Here is a 16,795-nt window from a genome sequence, read left to right on the forward strand (position 1 = left end):
TTATTTTACACTGCACAAGTTTCGTACAAGTGGAAATTAAGGCATGCTGGCAACTCAGTTCTGGATCGAGACCGTTCATGCCTTGTACGAGAGCCTTTGCAACAAGTAAGGTCCAAATCCCTGGCTATTAAACATTCTCACAACTGAGTCTCAGCAAGGGCACACGATTCACCTGTGGTGTGATCGATGAAAAATAACAAAAAAACTGGGAATAAATAGAGGACTATTAAACCATCAGTTTTAAAAACTCGTTCTTATATTGTTCATGTGGTATGGATGTCTATAAAGTCACTGATGGTACCCCATGAGCTCGAAATGATTTTCAAGGCCTGTGGCACCATCAGGTTTGCCAAATTGCTCAGTGTCTTCAGGATACCCAAGCATCCAGTCCTGGACATTCAATCACAAACCCCCAGGGCATTCTAGGCGTTACCTTTGCCAGCTTCAACTAATCCAGTAGAACACGAACACAAGGATTTGGGGAGGAGACGCCTGGAATTGGAAAGATTGTCTTGCATATATTGAATGCATCGTCAAAATACAGACAAACTGAACCTGAGTTACATCCTGTCTCTCTGAAGAGTAGCAGCCTAGTTTTTCATGTGTGGGCAGTGTATGCTCTCTTTATGAAAGAGGAAACATTGGTTTTTGTAGAGGTGTAGAGGGCTTTCTATAACTACACTTTCACTTGGCCATACCACATTCTTCGTTACAAATAGCCTAAACAAAAGTAGCACGCAAGACACGATTTGGAGTTTCTTCATCCCAAAACTGCAATGAGAGCGAGGAGGATGATAAACCTGAAGAAGGGACCGTGCACTAGCAGTCCCGAAAACATAATTGCAGACACCGAAGAAGGAAAGCTATCTTTGAGGCAGTTGCTTGATAACACTGGACATTAGGGGTTTAACCCAGGCTCTGGGGTGTAGGATAAGCCTAAACATTCTTCACGGATGAGAAATTGAGAATATATTCATATCAATCGCTGCCAGGATCAAAGAGACCCTTCTCTCTGGGCTGCAACGGATCAAACAGTCTGGGTGACCTAGTGATTGCTACAAGAGTCTAAACTTGTATGTCTCCTCTTCCCAGGGAGGGAACCCTCCAGAGGACCTACCTCCATAACAGATCTAAATGTGAACATGGAGCATGGCCTAGACATGTGTGGTGCGGTGCACTCCAAAGAACCTCGTGTCTGAAATATTTGCCTCACACTTGTACTCTACCATTTCTGCCACTCTGCTACCAAGTGTTCCTTGGCATTTTTATGCCGGGATAATAGTTCTCGACAGTGCCTAGACACGTGTTCATGCTCCAAAGTGGGAACATGCTTTTTCTTGGGGAGTTTTAGGTGTGATGAAGCTACTATTCCAGTCTTATCTTGTAATGTGCTTAAACATTTTTACAAATGGTTCAGTGCACCGCCCAGCGCTCTGAACCCAAACACATCAGACATTTCTTATGAGGATCATCTAGATCTGCCACTGTTTTAAACCAGGCACACAATGCGTGTGAAAAAGAATGAGTTGGAAAACGAAAAAGAACTCCGGTGCATGTGTAAAAAGATCAACAGAATAAGAATGAGCGTGAGAGAGAAAAATGAAAATAATAAAGAAAGAAAGAAAAATAATTCCTCAGTACATGTTGTGGGGCTGACAAAAGAGTTCACAGAGTCTGGATCATCAGCATGAGTCTGGAACTGAACTGCATGCAGGTTTCTCCCTGACGTTTGAAGTGAGGATACCAAAGGACAGGCACAATTCGATTTATTTATTGTTCAAAGGATTCCGGATTCTCACATTGAAGGAGACCATTTTTAAAATGTTATGTTCATGAAGAGTTAGTTCATCGCAGGCCAGACCTGCTTAGTATTCGACCATTCTGGCAACAGACACATGCACTAGTAATTCCCATGACAATGTGCTGTCTGATGCAACAGGAGAATATGACCAAAGCAAGTGTGCACCCCAATGGAAACTAAAGAGGCAGCAGTTAAATGCCAATAACAACCAGTAGGAACAACAAAAAATGAAGAAATTACTGCCACCGATTCAGTTAACTTAGCTACCATCACAGTGATAAATGCCACAGCATATTGGCATTGTCAGGAAGACAGGGTTTGATTTAGGTTGTGCAACAGTACCTGGAGTGCAATTCGGTGCTTCCATTATTGTATTTACTTCCTCTTTCCCAAATTCCAAAATCAGGTACCCGGTAAGCTCTTTCCACGCAGAAGACCAGATTTTGGATAAATGACACCTACAACAGAGAAGAAAAAAAATCAATATCAAGAGAAATTGAAGTGATTACTAATGATACTTTAACCTCTTAAGTGCTGCGTCGGGGCGTTGGCCGACAGCAGCACTACCTCCGCAGTGCTGCGCACGACCATTGGACGTCCATTCAGCACTAGTTCCAATGGACAGCGCAGCACTGGGGAGGGATATTTGCGCCGCATCTAAGGTGTTAAAGTATTAATGTTGCTTAGCACATATTTAAGGAAAAGGGGAGCCGACACTGGGAGTATTATGCACCTTCATCAATCTACCTTTACGAAAGCATTCAACAACATTCTTGCTTGCTGTTAATAGTTTTATTAACGTGAAATTGGCTTCGCCATATTTAATAACGTAAGATGAGGTGGTCAACAATATAAATTTAGTTACAGGGGCAAATCTGAAAACCCAGGTGTTTGCTAATTTCCTTGCCAGGTGGATGATATGAATTATTGGCTGTGAAGTAAAGTTAAACTAAACATGAAAGTATGCATATTGATACTGCAGGAGCAATGGGTTTGTGCGATGCGAGTCGATCTTGCAGAACTATTTTAGGAATCTGCGGCATACGGGAGAGGGAAACGGCCGCATAGAGGTGAGACAGCCGCAATGGACTCAGAGCCCATTCTGTGGCTAAAGTTCAGATACAAGATCTATATTCAGGCAAATCAGGGTGTAACCATCATATTCAGAAAACTGGCAACAAATGTCAAAAACATTCAAGAAAATACAATCCAATTTGTGAACTTTATAGATCCAGTCAACGAACGACCGCATAAGCAGTCATATCTGCATCTGGTTCCTGATTCGGTATATCATTTATTAATGTGATGCTATTTCTGTCATTTCCAAAAAGCATTTCAAGATAATAGGAATGGTAGCAGAGCTCTCCAGTGCCTAAGGATGCAAGTCTCAGCTTCCCCAAAAGAAGTTGCTGACAATCGTGACACTGAGCCTCAGTGTCAGATGTGCTGTTCAGCAAGCCAACTTTTGCAGATGGCTAGGATTTATAACCACTGTATCGGTTTGAAATGTCCAACACCGTTGGACAAAATGATTGAATTTGGCTAAAGACCGTATAATAATCATCAGGTCATGAGACCAACTGCATCTCCAGCATGCAACTTAATCTGATACGCCAATCTTTTTAGGTTTTTGATTGGATTCCAGTACCAATTGTTCAGGACATTAAAAAGTCAATTTCAATGCGAATCCGAATCAATCATTAGGAACCATTAGAGAAGACAAACCCTTTCCAGAGCATGTACAGTTAAGAGTTAACTGCCAATAGAGGTTGCATTTATTTCCACTGATTTCAAGAATGATTCTGACAAGAGAGTACAGACCTGACATAACTCTTCGGTCCAGGACCCTAGCCGAATTTTCAGGCAGTGCATGAATTGCATGTACTGCCACCGAAGAGAGCAAGGGAGCAAATGATTGCAGTTCACTTCCGTCCAGCATGTGTTTCAGTGGTAGTGAGACCCACTATTTTCCAATGAATCCAATAAATTGCTTTGCAATCAATTAACAGGCTTGCATTATTCCAGATGTGTGTTGCGGTGTATCACCCTACATCCAGCAAAGCATAGGTGGTTGGGCTGGTGGATTACAGGGATAATAATTTCCAAGATCATAATATTTTGAGGCCCATGTTTCTTTTAAGCATGGCTACACAATGTGTTGCAGTCACTACAATATTTGCCAAAGATGATTTGCCGGGTGATACAGTCCAATGCTTGGAAGTTGAAGCCCTTCTGGCTAGGAGGTCGCATGTAACTTCGCTACTTTAAGACTGGACCATCTAGCCCTCCAGATAGAGGTCTTAGTCTTGCTAATAATGTAGTGAAGAAAGTTCAATGGAATCCGAAGTGGAAGTATGCTCAACATACAGCTTAATACAGGAGCTACGGCTACCAGCAGTTTCACTGCTTGGGGACTTCCCCACGTAGAAAGCTGAAATTCAAGCCATCTGCTGAAATCTCTCTCTTTTCAGGGGGCTCACATGGTCTAATACCACTCCATCCTAAGCTCCATTTACCTGGACACCTAGGGAGCTTTCTTGGGAACCAGTAGAAGCCACACTTCTTTCATTTCAGCTGCGTTTGTGCCACTTCTGCTGCTTCTTACACCAGTCCTGTTTAATTTAAAGGCTGCAAAAGCTGAACAAGGCTACGAGACATCAGGAATAGAATGAGGCCTGTGATCTGACACTGTGAGCAGGATTTCATCTGCATATAACATGGCTTTGAAATCAACTGCAGCCACCAGTACACCCTTAATATGTGGGGATTATAAATTACACAGCCAGCAAAATGAAATCTGGGAGGAGGCTGTCTTACTGTCTGGGTGTGTATGAGGAGAACATCAGACAAAGCCACACATCAAACAAGTGCTGTGGTTGAATTATAAAGCCATTATTAATATAACATTTTTGCAAAGGCTGACTCTCTTTAGAGTTCTAAACTGGTATGCCATTTGAGTCGTTGAAGGTCCTTTCAGCATACTAGAAAAAAGCCACTCTCTCTTCCAGGTCATTTCTAGTTTTGCGTTATAAGTGAGAGAGTCCTGAGATGGTTCCAAGGTGCTCCAACAAAAAAGCCCAACCCAAGTATTGGGGACCAGTTTAGGTATGACTCTCCTAAGCTCACGAACAGCATGAATCCCTTTCTCAATTTGGTAAACAGTGTGATAATAGTTTTATTAAATTCAGGGCTCAAACAACCAATTCCCTCTGCTTCCACTCAAGCATTCTCTTTCTTCTGAGAGTATTGGCATATTGGCTGATGAAAGATTCTTTAGTAGCAGTGAAGATGGGGCTATCAGACTTACAGAAATATTAACTGAGAATACAGTAAAAATTAGGTCTCCCAACTTAAATTAATAATGCGGTCTTCATTGTTCAAGAACAACTGTAAGCCTAACAGGCCTGAAGGAGAAACCCAGGCAAGAAAAATTAAGGCGAGATAAACTGGCCAATGCAGAAGTGAATGTATGTGACATAAAGAGAAGAAACTCTCTTTCTTGACACAGTCATTACCAAGCAGCTCAAACTCCTCTCGCGAATATTCTAGTTCTCGTGAGATAGCACCTATTTGGCTGCCATCTTGGGAGCAAACAAACAGAAGGTTCCTCACGTAAAGGTGTTTGCCGTTGTGCGAACACTGATGCTCATGGGACAGATCACTGACATTTTCTTGAATCATTGCTTCAGGGGTAGAGAACACATACTGAAGTGGAATGTTTAGACAAACTTTACCTTAACTGTGCTTCTGGGGTGAAAACTAATTGTCTCTTTAACAAAGGATTGATATAAGGGTTATGTTCTGAAAATGGTGGCGATACTTGAAATCGAATAACTTATTACCTTTGAGAAAAGAACTTGGACTGCTAAAAGTATTAAGGATATGTGTTGATTGAAAAAAAGTCAAGCAATTGTTCAATCTCAAGCTTATTTATTTATAAAGTTTTATATAGCGCGAACAAGATCCCGAAAGATATCAGAGCGCTAAAATAATTGGCACAATTTTCATGCATGTTAAGATAACAGGTAGCATGCTATACTTTGTACCTTACTCTCGGAACTCATTCAGGCCCACAAAGCAGTTTGATTTGAGTTTGAAGTGACTGAGTTAACTAATAAAGAATTGGTGGCGATTATTTTCAGCTTCCGACTTGGAGTGTGAAGGATTATTTCTTTAGTTAGACCATAAATGTAATTGTATAATTTTCCTTTTCAGCTTCCTAAGATCCAAGGCAGCAGCTGATCCCCACAAAGCCATTATTACCCTACTGAAAGGCAATTGGGATAGTCAGTGAATAATAGCATTTTCTCGCTTTCTAATCCACTTTCCCGCGTGGATCTTGTGTTTCTCTCCAAGGCTTGTTGATGGGGGCAGGAGCAAGAGAGCTCTCCAACTGTAACTTCCCCGCAGTTTTGTCATGTCTTCTTAAAAATAAATACACCAAAGAAGTTTGTGACTTTCCTAACTATATCCTTTGGGTGAGTACAGATTCTATGGCAGGACCGGGATTATGCTCTTCTTTCTTAATTTTTTGAAATAGCAGCCAAATTAAACTGCAAAAATAACCAGAAAAAACTTATTTTCCCATATCCCCAGGAAACGATGAAATATGCAAATAAACAAGTTTATGTCCAAAGAGGCGCTGCCGTCCTCTGCAAAGGGTGTTGTCCGTTACCTATTGCCCTTTGTCAGATGAGTATTGGGACTCTGCTCCCTTTCCCGTTTTTAGGTCGAATCCTAGAGCTGCGTGCATGCGCAGTCTCGCTGGCGAGATTTAGTGTTTTCAGGAGGTTTCATAACGGGCTTTAAGCCCCGCCCCTCTTTCCATTGGCTGGCGTCACCGCTTATGCTAATTGGTGGACAGCTATTGGGAAAGAGCTTGTGGTGACGTACACTTTTCTCTATTTCTGCCGTCCCACTTGGACGGACTGGCCTTACTTCCTTCTGCTGTAAAAGCCGTCAAACAGCTGGCCCCATAAAGATAACAAACCAAAGGAAAGCAGGCCGAGGCGGTCCAAGTGGGACAGCAGAAAAAAGAGAAAAGTCGACGTCATGGCGAGCGCTTGCACTTATTGCAACGTTCGTTTTCTGCAGTTCTCACTTGCTGCGAGGCTCAACTGAATTCAGGGCGCGCGCTGCCTTCATCGGATGAGGTCGCTGCATTCTTTAGGCCGGCTCCTGGGGGTTGACATTTCTGCTGGGCAGCGAAGTGCATATATGATACCCTCTTTATTTACGTTTCTGTGTTCACCCGGGTTGATTCCCTACCCTAGGTTAGGCGTGACATGATGAAGACGTTGTGAGGAATGCTATTAAAACCTGCGTCACTGCTTATTTACAACATTGGCTTGGATGTACATTCCCCCCCACCCTCACCCCCTCTCGTTGAATACGCCCTTCCTAAGGAAGTTCACGGTTATGGGCCCAATTCACAAAGATGTTGCTGTGACTTACTCCAGGTTTACTCTTAAAATTGATGAGTAAGTCAGTGGGTAACTGGAAGTGAGGCCCCCCCTTGCAGAATGTAATCAAGCCCCCCGATCTGTATTGGCCCTGCGTTGTATGGGGGACCTATGGACGGGCGGCGTCGCAGGGGCTGCAGGAGGCGGAGTTACGCCCCTGGAATAAGCCACAAGTACCGTAAGTGTAGGTCACATCTACGCAGTCTTTGTGAACGCAGCTCTGTATGTTGATCCAGAATGAGTTACGTCTGTTCCTTCTAAATTTAACAAGCATTTAAAATGTAATAGGTCTCGCAGTTACGCAAGTGTAAGCCATTGGCATTGTAAATGACAATGCCTTTTATTTATGTTTTTAAAACAAAAACAACAATAAAAGGCATTGTTATTTGCAATGTCAATAGCTCAAAACTCGCATAACTGCGAGACCTATTGCATGGCAAATGCTTTTTTTCCCTTAACTTTGGGTATAATCACGGCACCCGCGCTTTACTTTTAACATTAAAAGTAAAGCGTGGGTGCCGCGATTATACCAAAAGTGAAGAAATAGATTTTTTTCTCTATTTCTTTACTTTTGGTATAATCGTGGCACAAGCGCTTTACTTTTAATGTTATAAGTAAAGCGCGGGTGCCACGGCTGCCTGGCGAGCGCTTGTCTTGTTTCAGCATTAATTCGTACTCACTGCAATCTCAAAAACAGCACAGTCAGTTTTCGGGGGCGGGGTAGCTCTGTTGGTGCTTAAAAGCAGCACTAATCAGCATTTGGCGCTAAGAACGTCACAAATCAATAGGTACATCCACAAATAGGTAAGCACAATTATCAAGGCATGTGGCTTTTTACTCGAATGAATAAAAGATGTCATTAATTTGCACACGAATGAATGAGTAAATGAAACCTTTATATCTAAGGCAGTGAAGCGATTCGCCTGTAGTCGTCCCTGCTAAAGAAGATAAGCCTTGGTGGTAAGAAGTTTTGCGGGCACACGAGAAGTGCGGAGTGAAGCCTAAATCGTCTCAGCAAAGAGGCCAAAAACTGTACTTCTGACAATCTGCGCTGCTGCTTCCGATACTTCCTGGCTTATTTTGGTGCAGTGAGCTCGTGAAACGGAGGGCGAGGGCCTAGAGGTGACTCGGATAACAGCATGACCTAAAAGTGAACAATTTCACACCGCGGCCTGAAGGCGGGAGACTCGACATCTAAACACGGAAGTGAATCGGCTAACTCCAACCCCTGTGACTTTTGACACCTCAGACTCCACTAGGGCCCAGAGTAGTGCTTAGATGTCATTCATTTGGCACTAATGTTCAGAAAAGACGAATTTGACCGAATTCGGTTCCCACTGCTGTATGGAAAGTGTAGAATACACGCAGATCAGCTAGCCAGGCTAGGTAGTGGTTAAATCTGGGTGACTAATTCACAAGTGTTTTTGTCCATAAAGGTAGGATGAATCATTCAGAAAAGGATATTTATCTACTACTCTCTACTACCCACTCTACTCACTCTCCACTACTCGCTCTCTAGTGCTCTCAACTACACGCTCCCAACTACACGCTCCTACCACTCACTCCCTACCACTCACTCCCTACCACTCACTCCCTACCACTCACTCCCTACCACTCACTCCCTACCACTCACTCCCTACCACTCACTCCCTACCACTCACTCCCTACCACTCACTCCCTACCACCCACTCCCTACCACCCACTCCCTACCACCCACTCCCTACCACTCACTCCCTACCACTCACTCCCTACCACTCACTCCCTACCACTCACTCTCTACCACTCACTCTCTACCACTCACTCTCTACCACTCACTCTCCTTCTCTACTTCGCGCGCTCTACTACTCGCTCTCTCCTACTCTCTACTACACACACACTCTACTACACACACACACTACTACACACACACTACTACACACACACTACTACACACACACACACTACTACTCCCTAGTACTCACTCTACTACTCTCTACTGCTCCCTCTCTACTGCTCCCTCTCTACTGCTCCCTCTCTACTGCTCCCTCTCTACTGCTCCCTCTCTACTGCTCTCTACTACTACTACTCCCTCTCTACTACTCCCTCTCTACTGCTCACACTCCAATGCTCACACTCCAATGCTCACACTCCAATGCTCACACTCCAATGCTCACACTCCAATGCTCACACTCCAATGCTCACACTCCAATGCTCACACTCCAATGCTCACACTCACACTCTAATGCTCACACTCTAATGCTCACACTCTAATGCTCACACTCTAATGCTCACACTCTAATGCTCACACTCTAATGCTCACTGAGTAGTAGATTGAGTAGTAGATTAGTGGAGTAGTAGAGTCTGAGTAGTAGAGTCTGAGTAGTAGAGTGACTACTCACTCTCTACTACACTCTATTACACTCGACTCCTCACACTCGACTCCTCACTCTCTACTACTCACTCTCTACTACTCACTCTCTACTACTCACTCTCTACTACTCACTCTCTACTACTCACTCTCTACTACTCTTCTACTCACTATCTACTACTCTCTTCTACTCACTCTACTACTCTACTACTCACTCTACTACTCTACTACTCACTCTCTACTACTCTCTACTACTCACTCTCTGCTACTACTCTCTACTACTCACTCTCTACTCTCTTATACTCATCCTTTACTCTCTACCTCTCTCGCTCTACTAATCTCTACCTCTACACCTCTGTCTACACGCACACATATGCAACATATATATGCATATATATGCATATGAAATTATATATATGTATGTGTATATATATATATACATATATATAATCTGCATATCCATATAAATACAAATATACATGCATGCATACATATACATATATGCATTCATATGCATGTTATGTACATGAAAGTTTGAAAAACACTGACAAAAAAAACCCCACCTAATTACAAACAGAATTGCTTTAACTTAAACGAGGGCGAGACCTATTGCATTTTCAATGCTTGTTATTACAGCTTATGTGCTCCTCTGCCATTTCAGGTTTGTTGAAGGTGCTCGCACCTCATTTAGAAGCGGCTGTGGGAACACCGCGCCGCTCCTTTGCGGCCCCTATACAAGTTAATTTCCCTCATCTGAGGGCTTTGGGGCCAGGGCGCACAACAGTCCGCCAACCACTGGAGGGCATGCGCCCTTCCTGCGTCTTGATCAGGACGCTCCCAGTCTTGTTGGGCTATGGAGCGCGTGACAATTCAGACGTTTGAGCGCCTCCTCCTGCAGCAATAACTGGCTGAGTGCCCGCCCGCCTGGAGCTTGAACATCCTACGGGGTAAGACACTGTCAGGAGCAGTTTGCACTATCACAACTTGAACAGTTGTGGTATCAATCACTGCACTCTCTATAGTTCCCAAATATTAGGGTGCTCACTCCTTGGGCCAACAGTTCAGAATGCCCCAATAATCAAATAAGAAAACATATAGGAGGGAGTTGCACCCCAATAGATTCATTTAGAAAGATAGAGAGCAGAGTAGAGACTTCGTTTTATGACATGAAATCCCAAGTGAAAAACAAGTGAAAAACAAATCAGAGTAACATCAGTTTCCAATCAATTTTGAAGAAAATCATTATTTTTTTGCTTCAAATTTTAGATTACAGATACGGACACAACCACCCTGGACATTGGACTTCTTCAGGGCAAAATATCCAGAACACAAACGTGTGCCATGTACAGTCAATTGCTTGCAAGTAGGTACTCCCAATAATACGTCTAGTCACTTTCCACAAGCCTCTGATGCGGGATTCTGAAAGAATACCGGGTTTGTCATGTGCAAAGGCAAAACTGCACTTTAAAGCGAGTTTTAAATCAGGTACTCAGTTCTTCGCGAAGTTGCACCACACAGACCAGTGACTCTTGCGGAAGGCAGACACTTGCCAAGGCCCGGTCATATTGTGCCCGCTTATTAGCATAAGGGGGAGTTGTCTTCCTGGCCCACACTCCCTGCTAGGGCCTTGCAAGGACTGTGATCCTACATTCTTGGGCCATACCCATTAAACTGAACACATCCAATTCAGGGTTTTAAGACTTGTTGCCTGCCAATCACTTATGCGTGCCAAGATCTGGGGCTGGTAGTCAGCCTTCTTTATTGAGGGCCTTACAAGGGCTAGTGCAGGTTATTGTACACTACTGGTGTTCCTCCCCACATACTCCGATTCCCTCTTACCTGGTGGGTGGCCACCGTCCATTACATATACTTACCTCACCGACCCCATGAAGGAGTATGGGGAATATTATGAGTAAGAGTAGGACCTTGAATGCTTCCTAGTCACTGGAGATGCCTCCATATTAAGGCGGTCATAGACACAATCACCCCTCTGGAGAAGAGACTCATGGATATGGCACAACAGTGACTACAAATGTCAAAAAATAGAAGTCCCATTGGGTACATAAAATTGAGTAAAACTGCTCACATCAATTTACGAGTCAAAATATGCTAGGTATATATGCAGTAATCAGAAAAGGCAATGCAGCAATCCTAAATATATTGAATACATAAAATTTAATAAATACAGTAGACATTAAAAAGATGGGTTCCTATTGGTATGTGGTTCACCGAAACGCGTCAATGCTTAAGGAGAAACACATTATAACTTGAGAGAAAACTGTTCTGACGCAAAGGTTTCTTCCTGCACAACGCTTGCTGCCCTACCTGAGGCTTCCAGAACTTCCTTTTCTGCGGCCGGCCTTGGCTTTGCCATCTCCACAACCAGCAACCGACATGCCGGGCTTGGCTCCGCCGGCCGGACCACATCCCCCAGCATCCTCAGGGGCACTGTGACGACGACACCTGCAAACAGTGCGTCAGGAGGCGCATAAAGCACCGGTAGGGGCTGAGCCCCTTGTTTCTTCCTGCACAACGCTTGCTGCCCCACCTGAGGCTTCCAGAACTTCCTTTTCTGCGGCCGGGCTTGGCTCCGCCATCTCCACAACCAGCAACCGACCGGCCGGGCTTGGCTCCGCCAGCTGGACCACATCCCCCAGCATCCTAAGGGGCACTGTGACGACGACGCCTGCAAACAGCACGCCAGGAGGGGCATAAAGCACCGGTAGGGCCCTCGCCCCGCGAGGACGCGCGCGGGACGTGCCGGACGAAGCCCGGACTAAGGGCGGACAGTCTAAGACAGTCCGAGACAGGCAGAGACTGGGCTGGGCCAGTTACTCTGCCCGAATCCAGGAATTCAGGAGGTGAGCCACTGTTATAGCTGGGGTTATCTAGTATTACTGTAGCAGACCTGGAGTGGTTGAACTATTCTGTGGCCTCGAGCATATCGTTTTTTACAAATTGCTTCCGAGAGGGCTTTGTTCATAGCTCTACGGTGTGTCATGTCTGGCAAAAAGACATCCCCTGTTAAAAATACTATGGACAACCATCTCCTCCAGGTAGTTGCCAAAATTAATAACAATAGGAGATCTTCACTTGGGCTTTGTACATCACCTAACCCAATCATACCAACATCGCCGGTACCAGCCCTGGCACAATCCCCTGAGCCAAACAGCTCCAGCAGTGATCCCGCTGCTGTCTCTGACCACGCTGACAACACCACAATAACTCAGTCAGTCTATGTAGAGTCAGACAGCGAAAATGAGGAGGAGGCTGATCAACACTTAGTTCAGGATAAAGCCCCCACTCCGGTGCCTGCACCACGCACTACTAGAGGTGCCAGAAAGACTCAGCCAAAGCGTGGTGGGCTAAGATCAGGTCGGAAAAAGATTGCATCCCCTCCTAGTAAAACCTTGGTGGAGGACGACGGATCTTTAGATGACGCTTGTAGGTCTCTATCTAGTGGACAATTTATGAACTTGTTGGACATGATAGACATTAAGATACAGGGAATTGTCAAGCCATTGATAGGCAGAATAGAGAAGCTCACTAAAGAGGTCAATGGTTTAGGGGATTTATTGAACCACACCTTAGCTGAAGTAGGCAAATTGCCTGAAGCAGTTTCCAGCAGGGTTGAGCAAAATAAGGCCTCCTCTATTCCGGTGGGCGGTGGGGCTCCCCCTCCAACTGATCATTTGGTGGCTCCCCAGGTATCCACATTGGATGGTGTGCAGGAGAAAGATGTCCCTCCCGTTGTATCCTCTGCTCCAGAACCTGTAAATGGCTCGGTGGAGCTGATAGTTGAGGCTTCTCCTTTGGTTTTAGCTAACGTTCCTCTATTGGCGCCTGGGCAGGAAGAATCTACCACATCCCTGTTGTCCAAAGCCCTATATTGGTTGACAAATAATATGATAATAACTCCCTGGGGTAAGCATCAGTTGGCCGAAGAACTAGTAAAGGCCAGGAGGGTGAAGTGGTTATGAAATAGTGTTAAGAAGTTCCGGGGTGACTGTGTTGTTTTACATTTCTCTGACCCAGAGGTTCTGGCCAACATCTTGCCCAACCTTCTACCCCCACAGCGAAGATCCGCTGAAATTATTCCACTCACCTTAGATTTCTTCTATCCTCGTAGCGGGAGGGTTTCTAATAAGACTACGCTAAAGACGAAGTGGAATGTTGTTTCAACGAAAGGGCGGAGGGTAGCGCAGTCGACAGAGTGGGTCTAAATTTGGAAAATAGGTTTTCAGCCCTTTCCAACTTAAATGACTGTGACTGACTTTCCAAGGGTAAAACTGTTGCTCCCCTAGCTAGTGTGGATCAAATCGTATCTAGCTTGCCTGCCCAGAATGACATCTGCCTTAATAACGACCCGATGAACAACTTGTCTATCTCAGTAGAAGGTGAGACTCGTACAAAGAATCCTCCACCTGGTGCATTAGAGGGACGTGCGCCTGGGGTTGCTAACTTAATCTCCTGAAACTTAGCTGGATTGACCTCTAAACTAGACTGTGGGGACTGGCTTGGTTTTGTCACTCAATTCGATATTTGCATATTCCAGGAGACTTGGGCATGTGAACCTGTCTTTATATTAGGATATTTGAATTTTTCTGTGCCAGCTGTAAAGGGTCCCAAAGGTAGACCTATGGGGGGGGCTTACCATCTGGATTCGACAGTCGCTAAACCTCTCAGTTAAAAGCATAGCTACTAGCCATAATGATATACAGTTGATTAGGTTAACTACTGACACTCTTGGGTCACTTGATATTTATAACATATACGTTAGGAGTGCTAAAGGTGGCCGATCCGAAGTACTATCAGCCTTGGATAACTTCCTTGATGATCACTCCCACGAGAACAACATTGTTATAGCAGGTGACCTTAACCGGATGTTTGAGCCTTTGGTTGTGGGAGAGGCCTACACTGGAGCTGAAGAGGACTCCCTCTGAGGTATCCCTGAGTTGCAACTGAAACCAGTTTCTCGCTGGACTGAGGACATAACAGCCATTAATGCAATGTGTCTTGAAAAAGGCCTGAGAGCCATGAATGGAAGAACAATGAGGGATAACAATGGCTCTGTAACTTTTGATAACGGGAGGCACAAAAGTAGAATTGATTATGTAATCTGTAGTTTGCCTTTGTGGCCAACTCTCTGTGACATGGAGGTTACCGCGAGACCAGAGAGTGACCACAACCCCTTATGTGTGACTCATAAATGGTGGTCTGCAGAGACAAATTCTACCTGTACGAATGACCTTGTTCCACCGCTGATCATCCCTGAGAATAATATGCGTAGGCTAAGATGGGATACTTTAGTTAACAATCAACAGGCTATAGATACTATCAATAATGAAACTGACCAAGCCATTTTAGCTATGGAATTGATTAGTGCCTCTTCTTCTGGCTTGGGGGACGTGGTCAAAATTCACGATACCCTCTTTGCCAAGATCAAGGTGCACTTTCTAAAACCTGATAAAAGAAAGGGGGCTATGGTCCGTAAAGATGCAAGATGGTATAACACTGATTGTAGGAAGGCAAGACTCGCCCTTGGTCATGCAATTAAGAGGAGAGACTGCGTATCTATTTGTCTTGCCAGAAAGGAATATAAAGCATGTATAGCTAAAGCCAAGAGGGAGTGGGATGAGCAACACTGGTGCAAATTGAAAAAGGCCAGCGACAGGAAGGATTCCAGAGTATTCTGGAACATTGTAAAATGGGGTTCTGAGAGAGCTGAAGAGTCTCCAAACAACAATGTCTCACAAGAGGCATGGGTAAAATTCTTTAGCTCACAATATACTCTTAATACCTTGGCCACAGATGATGATAGTTTCACCATGACGTTTTCTGAAGACAGCCTCTTCACTCATAAAGAGATTATGTCGGCTACTTGCGCAGTAAAACGAGGGCGAGCTCCTGGTTTAGACGGAGTACCCGCTGATATCTTTTTAAATGATAGGGAACGCTGGTGCAAATATATTTATTTGCTTATCAATTCTATTGCACAGGGAGCTGACGTCCCTGATTCATGGAGAGGTGCAGTGATCATCCCCGTGTATAAAAAGGGGGACCGTGCTCAGCCATGTAACTACAGGCCTATTAGCCTTATTGACACTGTTCAAAAAATTGTCGGCCGTGTGGTGGTTAATAGGCTCCTCGATTGGGCAGAGGATAATAACATCCTATCTCCTTTCCAAACAGGTTTTAGAAGGGCAACTAGCACGGTTGACCAAGTGTTCCGCTTCCAATTGCTACAGTGGAAGACTGTGGTGCTAGGTGGAGGCAGCCTGTATGCGGCATTCGTCGATTTGCGGGCTGCCTTCGACCTGGTTCCGCGGGCCAAACTGTGGCAAGTCTTGCATAGTTTGGGGGTCCCGAATGTTATGTTATGTTATGTTATTTGCATTTTTAATGCGCACAGCTGCTCCAGCGAAGGAGCGTCCTGGCGCAGGGAAAGGTAAACACAACATAACACTAAATCCAGTAACAAAAAAGCAGAAGCATTTAAAACAGGGAACATTTAAAACAGGAAGGTTTTCAGAGCCCTACGAAAGGATATTAAATCATCCAAGAGGCGGATTTCCGAAGGGAAGCGCATTCCAGAGGGTTGCAGCTTTCACGCGGAAGGAGCGACCCCCCATCCGACTAAGTCTAAAACGGGGGACAACCACCAAGGATTGTCCAAGGGATCGGAGTGAGCGGGTAGGAACGTAGGGAGAGAGCAGTTTGTTAAGTATCACAGGTGCCAACTCTCGAAGAATTTTAAAAACCAGGCAAAGAGCCTTGAATTGAATTCGCTTGCTTATCGGGAGCCAGTGCAGGGACCGCAGAGTGTTAGAGGTGGGGCAGGTTCGGGGCAAACCAACCACCGCCCTAGCCGCAGCGTTCTGGACTCGCTGTAAACGAAGGATCTCGGCTTGGTTCCCTCCTAAAAGGAGTGAACTGGCGTAGTCCAGCCGAGAGATAATCATTGCTTGAATGACCAGCTGTCTTGTAGGAGCATCAAAAAATCTGTGCAGGGGTCTTAGCCCGCGTAATACTCCAAAACAGCAGGCCGCCACTCTTTTCGTGTGAGTCACAAAGCTTAACGTGTGGTCAAGCCATACTCCCAGATTCCTGAGTTCCAGGACAGGGGCCGGCGCTGATCCCAGCTCAGGAGGCCACCATCCGTCCCCCCAGTGGTCCGCTTCCCTT

The 16,795-nt window shown here is 44.9% G+C and overlaps 1 protein-coding gene across 7 annotated transcripts in view; it reads right to left on the reverse strand.

Moving 5' to 3' along the window:
• PHKB (phosphorylase kinase regulatory subunit beta) overlaps window positions 1-16,795 on the reverse strand; it is a 1,358,073-nt gene that overhangs the window by 816,130 nt on the left and 525,148 nt on the right. For all 7 annotated transcript variants that reach the window (XM_086945119.1, XM_086945122.1, XM_086945118.1 and 4 more), the window contains one exon: window positions 2,144-2,259. In XM_086945119.1, coding sequence (XP_086801245.1) covers window positions 2,144-2,259 — 116 coding nt within the window. The remainder of the gene's footprint in view (window positions 1-2,143; window positions 2,260-16,795) is intronic.

Source organism: Lissotriton vulgaris, chromosome 12, assembly GCF_964263255.1.
Source record: "Lissotriton vulgaris chromosome 12, aLisVul1.2, whole genome shotgun sequence".
Lineage (NCBI taxonomy): Eukaryota > Metazoa > Chordata > Amphibia > Caudata > Salamandridae > Lissotriton > Lissotriton vulgaris.